Source organism: Otolemur garnettii, unplaced genomic scaffold (assembly GCF_000181295.1).
Source record: "Otolemur garnettii isolate 467f Iridium unplaced genomic scaffold, OtoGar3 scaffold00058, whole genome shotgun sequence".
In the NCBI taxonomy this organism is placed as follows: Eukaryota; Metazoa; Chordata; class Mammalia; order Primates; family Galagidae; genus Otolemur; species Otolemur garnettii.
In genome coordinates this window covers 3,546,051-3,551,614 of record NW_003852453.1, presented here as the reverse complement: position 1 = coordinate 3,551,614, position 5,564 = coordinate 3,546,051, and the positions used below count along the sequence as shown (strand labels likewise).

Below are 5,564 nucleotides of genomic sequence, written 5' to 3'. Positions count from 1 at the left end.
AGGGAGAGGAGCGAGGTGCTGCCAGAGGCCTCCTTTCTCCCCTGCAGGGCTCCAGGCTCTGAGCTCCCTGCCCCTCCCCTTCAAAGACCCCTATGAGGTCCCTGTCTCTCTCCCAATCTCCAGCCAGCCTGGAGACCGCTGATTCCCAGCCCTCCCCTAAAACCACGCTGGGTCCCCCGCTTGCCCTATGCTAGCACTGCCCCGACCCCAGTCATCCTGAGGCTGTGCAGGGCTTAACGTGCCCTGTGCCCGCTCTATGCCCGCTGTTTACTCCGTGCCCGCTGTTTACTCTATGCCTGCTGTTTACTCTATACCTGCTGTTTACTCTATATCTGCTGTTTACTCTATGCCTGCTGTTTACTCTGTACCTGCTGTTTACTCTGTACCTGCTGTTTACTCTATGCCTGCTGTTTACTCTATGCCCGCTGTTTACTCCGTGCCCGCTGTTTACTCTATGCCCGCTGTTTACTCTGTGCCCGCTGTTTACTCTATACCTGCTGTTTATTCTATACCTGCTGTTTACTCTATGACTGCTGTTTACTCTATGCCCGCTGTTTACTCTATACCCGCTGTTTACTCTATGCCTGCTGTTTACTCTGTACCTGCTGTTTACTCTATACCTGCTGTTTACTCAATGCCTGCTGTTTACTCTATACCTGCTGTTTATTCTATACCTGCTGTTTACTCTGTGCCTGCTGTTTACTCTGTACCTGCTGTTTACTCCATGACCGCTGTTTACTCTATACCTGCTGTTTACTCTGTACCCGCTGTTTACTCTGTACCCGCTGTTTACTCTATGCCTGCTGTTTACTCTATATCTGCTGTTTACTCTATATCTGCTGTTTACTCTATGCCTGCTGTTTACTCTATGCCTGCTGTTTACTCTATACCCGCTGTTTACTCTATACCTGCTGTTTACTCTATGCCCGGTGTTTACTCTGTACCTGCTGTTTACTCTATACCCACTGTTTACTCTATGCCTGCTGTTTACTCTATGACCGCTGTTTACTCAATACCTGCTGTTTACTCTGTATCTGCTGTTTACTAATGCTTTCCTCTCATCAGTCTCTTTCCTTTCCTCTTTTCCTCCTTTCCTCTTTCATTGAAGAAATAACAACAGGTGAAATGTAACTCCAGACTGACAATCCTTTATCCACAATTCTGACACCCAAAAAGCCTGAAAACAAAGATTTTTTATAACCCACTTACTTGGCAGCGAAGTGCGCCCAAAGGTATGGGCGGAGTTACCGTCCTCACCCACCTAGTGTCAGAAATAGCAACGCCTAATCCAAGGCGCTGCCCAAAGCCACGTATGATACCCGAGAAACACACCAGGAACGTGTTTCCAAAGGCCAGTGAATGCCCAACTCCAAATCACGTCTGGCCCGAGGTGCTTGGCATAAAGGGATGTAGTGGACGTACATTTAGTTATTGTTTTAATTTTAAGAGTTTTGTTTATGTGTTAACATGGCTGGCCCCCTGGAATAGAGCCTAGACTGGAGACTCCTGCTCTAAATTCTTTGAATACAGGTACACAGCTGGTGCTTAATATGTGCTCCTGCACATAGTCCCTCCTTCATACCTGAGTGGGGCCCGCTGCTTCTTCTCCCAGCTCCTCAGCTCCTCAGTGGGCTTGGTCTCGGCACGGGGCCTCGTGCTCTGCAGGTCTGCGTCCCAAAGGAGAAACACAAGAAACCCCCAGTGAGCCCCAGCCCCGTAGAACTGACCCCAACAGCTTTGCAGTGCCTCTGTGGGAGGGTTCCCCGAGCCTGGCTAAATAGATGGTCTCACAGCCACCTGTCCCACTTACCTCCTCCCCTGGACTTTTAGATGGCCTCGAGGCCCTATGTCCCCAGCCGTACCACACCAACCTTTACTGTGGCTGAGTGACACAACCTCGAGGCCCTATGTCCCCAGCCATACCACACCAACCTTTACTGTGGCTGAGTGACACAACCTCGAGGCCCTATGTCCCCAGCCGTACCACACCAACCTTTACTGTGGCTGAGTGATACAACCTCGAGGCCCTACGTCCCCAGCCGTACCACACCAACCTTTACTGTGGCTGAGTGACACGACCATGCCCATTTCCCTGGCTTTGCCAGTGCAGGGCTTCTGCCTAAAATCCCTTCCCTCCCCTCCCCTATTCTAATCCCTTCAAGGACCAACTCCATCCTGTCTGTCTACAAAGCAGCTCCCCAAGAAAGCCCCAGACTCCCCGGTAGTCCCCCCAGGCAGAATGGTCCCCCTGAGACACGGCAGTGCTGTCTAGGCCCTGCAGCCCCTCACCGGCCTGATTGAGAAGGACATTCCTCTTGCTCTGGCTGCCATCGGGGGCCACGGTGAGCTTCACCCGCAGCGTCTTGCTGGAGGTCGGGGAGTGGTTGACGGAGGAGTCGACCACCTCGTAGATGGTGTGCAGCAAGCTGGTGATGTCCTGGAAGGGGAAGCAGGACCCACATGGGGCTGCAGCCACAATGCACTGAAGATGCAGGCTCACAGGGCCCAAGGGAAGTGCCACATTGACCCCCTAGGGTCCCCCAAGGTAGAGCCTAAGGCAGAAACCTGGATGCCAGACGTTCATTTCGGAGGAAAGCCTAGCAAGCAGGACGGAGGAGCAGGGAGTGTGAAGGAAGAAAACCCTTAGGGGTAACTGGAAGGAGCAGGTCACGGCCATGGGCTCTGCCACACTGGGGCCTTCTCAGGGGCATGAGGAGCCCACCTAGGCGCAGGCTCACCACACAGGGAAGGGCTCCCTCCCTAAGAAGGCGAATCCCCCTAAACTTGGGCTGCCCTGCAAGGGCTGAGCCAGCTCCCCACACCCAAGAAAGCTCTTCTCATGGGTTCTGTCCACCATGGCAACAGGTGAACTTGGAGGTGGGCCCAGAGAATACTGGGGGGGGGGAGGAGCATTCACAGCACCTGCCTCAGGTCTGATGAGCACCTTCTGAACAAAAAATGGAGAGGAGTGATGTGTCCTTGCTACAGACTGAACTGTGACCCCACCCCAAAGTCATATGTGGAAGCCCTAACTCCCAATGTGATGGCATCTGGAGTAAGGAGGTAATTAAGGTTGAATGAGGGCAGGCCCCAGTCTGGCAGGTACGGTGCCCGTCTAAGCGGAAGAGATACTGGAGGCCCTTCTGTCCACCACTCAAGTACATAGCGAGAAGGTGGCCATCTGCAAACCAAAAAGAGCCCCCACCAGAGTGGATCAGTGACCAAGCCCTCACCTTGATCTTAGACTTCCAGCCTGCAGAACAGTGGAAAAATAAATTTCTGTTATTTAAGCTTACTGTGGGATTTTGTTACGGCAGCCTGAGCCGACTAAGACAAATTCTAAAGGATAATCTATTCTGTGAGAACTTAACCAAATCTCACCTCAACCACGTTCCACGGGGTGTCTCAAAGACTTCTGAGTATTGAGTCCCCCCTCACTGGACCTCTCTTTGTCTGGATATCTGCTGAGGTCATTTGTCTGGGGACAGTGACCTGCTTTAAATGACATTAGAAGCCTCTGGAGAAGAAATCTCAACCGTCTGGCCCTTGGCTCGTGTGTTATCCTCCTAGCCATTTTTTATGATGACAGGCTCAGGCAGGCTCAGCCCTCCTTCATGTCCTTGCTGTAAGCCTCTACACTGGGGTGGCAGAGTCAATACCAGCATGGCCATGGCAGGTATGTGGACGGGTGACCCCGAGTGGTCAGGGCCGCGTGAGGCATAGGTCCTGCCCCACCGGTGGCAGCTGCTCTGCTCAGCTGACTTGCTTTTGATAATGCAGGCTGAGGGTCATCCCAGCAAAGCTAAGACATCAGAATCTTCTATCAAATCTTCAGAATCTTTGATATTGGCAACCAATTTAATTTGTACCAAAGCCTGGTCTGGGGGACCAGGCCAGAACACACCTGGGGACCAGTTTGGAATGGTGGGCAGTTTGAGACCCAGGCTCCAGCTCCTCAAGTGCTGGCTCGGGCCACTGTCCCAGCTCTCCTGACATGGCCACGAAGGACTCCTGCTCTCTGGCTTCTCCTTCCCTTGGGCTTCTCTGTACAGCCTTCTGCTCACTCCCTCTCACCATCTCGGGAAGCCCGTCAAGCAGGTATCACAGTACAGATGAGGTTCACCAACATCCCCCCTGAGCATCTACCCTACAAGGCGGGGGGCCTGGTGTGTAATCCCAGGGCATCCCAGCTGATTCAGGGTCAGGAACAGGCATGCTCTGGTAATCCCAGCTTGAAAATCAACCCCATGCACTGCACAGGGTCAGGCATGCAGGAATAGGTGTGATAACTTCTCCTGCATGGATGAACAGGTGCTTTTTTCCAAGTGGGAAAGTGGGTCCAGACCCTGGCTCTGCTCTGCAGGTGCGCTGAGGTGGGAGCCCATCTTCCCTGGCACCAGAAAGGACAGAGAGGAATGGCATTTGCAGCCAGATTTGAGGAATGGCTCTGGGGCCATAAATAGACCAAGGAAATACCAGGCGGAGTCTAACTTGAAGCCAACCTTCTGGCTCCGTGGTAGGAGAAAGACACTATCCGGTAAACTTTCTCCAGCACTGCACTGGGTCACCTTCCTTGGCAACCTTCTCTCCTGTCCTCTCATTACCAAAGCAGTTAAGGAGGACATGAACATGAAACCAGAACGCAGTGTCTGCCCACAGATTCTGCTCAGTTTCTGAAGTGGGGGACAAATCCTTCTGTGATCAGTACATGGGTTCCTAAGCATCTTCTGAACCAGGAAAGAAAGAAGGCAGCTCCTAGAAGCCGAGCGGCCTTCACCACTGCCCCAGTCTCCTAGTACCATCGTCTCCTACCAAGGACAATGCCACTGCACCCAGGAAGCCCAGCGAGCTGTCAGAGTTGGTTTGGGGGCTTCTGATGACATTCTGAATGTGAAGGGTTGCTGAGAGCGGGGATTTAAAGCTGTCAGGTGTCACCTTCCTGCTGCCAAGGAGAGAGCATGCCTGATAACAGGTAGACACTGAGGAGGCAGAGCCATGAAGAAGCTCGTCCTGAAGACACAGAGCCCCTGGATCCATCCGTGCCTGAAGTCAGTGCTTTCAGTTACCAGAGCCCAGTATGTTCCCATTTGCTGTGAAGCGCCCCAGTTGGAGCTGGTCTTGTCACTCCCATGTCAAGACTGCTGAGCGATTCAAGTCGGTCACCGCTTCTTCTTCCAACCCATTTGATCAGCCCCTACAACGGCCTGCGGAGGAGGGGCCCTTTCTCACCCAGGTCTCCCCTCTGGCAGCACAAAGACCAACTTCTTTTGTACTATCCACAGAGAAAAAAAATACTCTACCCTGACCCGGGATAAGGAGATAACACAGCAAAGCTTCAGAGCTCTCTGGGCACCTCCGGAGTGCTCGGGCCTCCGCCTGCCCAGTCCTCTCCCCAGGCCACGCGTGCTGCACACACCCAGCTCAGCTTCTTCCAAGAGGCCTCGCCCAGACCCTGCAGCCAATCTCTGTCTCTCTGTTGGACTCTCCTGTTCATTTCCTTCCCTGAACACACCATCCCTTCCAGTTATCCTCCAAGTGTGTGGCTCAGCCTCCCTCATCAGAGC

At 53.1% G+C, this 5,564-nt stretch overlaps 1 protein-coding gene across 1 annotated transcript in view; it reads right to left on the bottom strand.

The window, feature by feature from the left end:
- Positions 1 to 5,564, bottom strand: part of NKD1 (naked cuticle homolog 1) — an 85,351-nt gene that overhangs the window by 2,576 nt on the left and 77,211 nt on the right. The window contains exons 7-8 of the mRNA XM_012806802.1: positions 2,290 to 2,437; positions 1,583 to 1,667 (exon numbers count right to left, since the gene is read on the bottom strand). Of these exons, the coding sequence (XP_012662256.1) occupies positions 1,583 to 1,667; positions 2,290 to 2,437 (233 nt within the window). The remainder of the gene's footprint in view (positions 1 to 1,582; positions 1,668 to 2,289; positions 2,438 to 5,564) is intronic.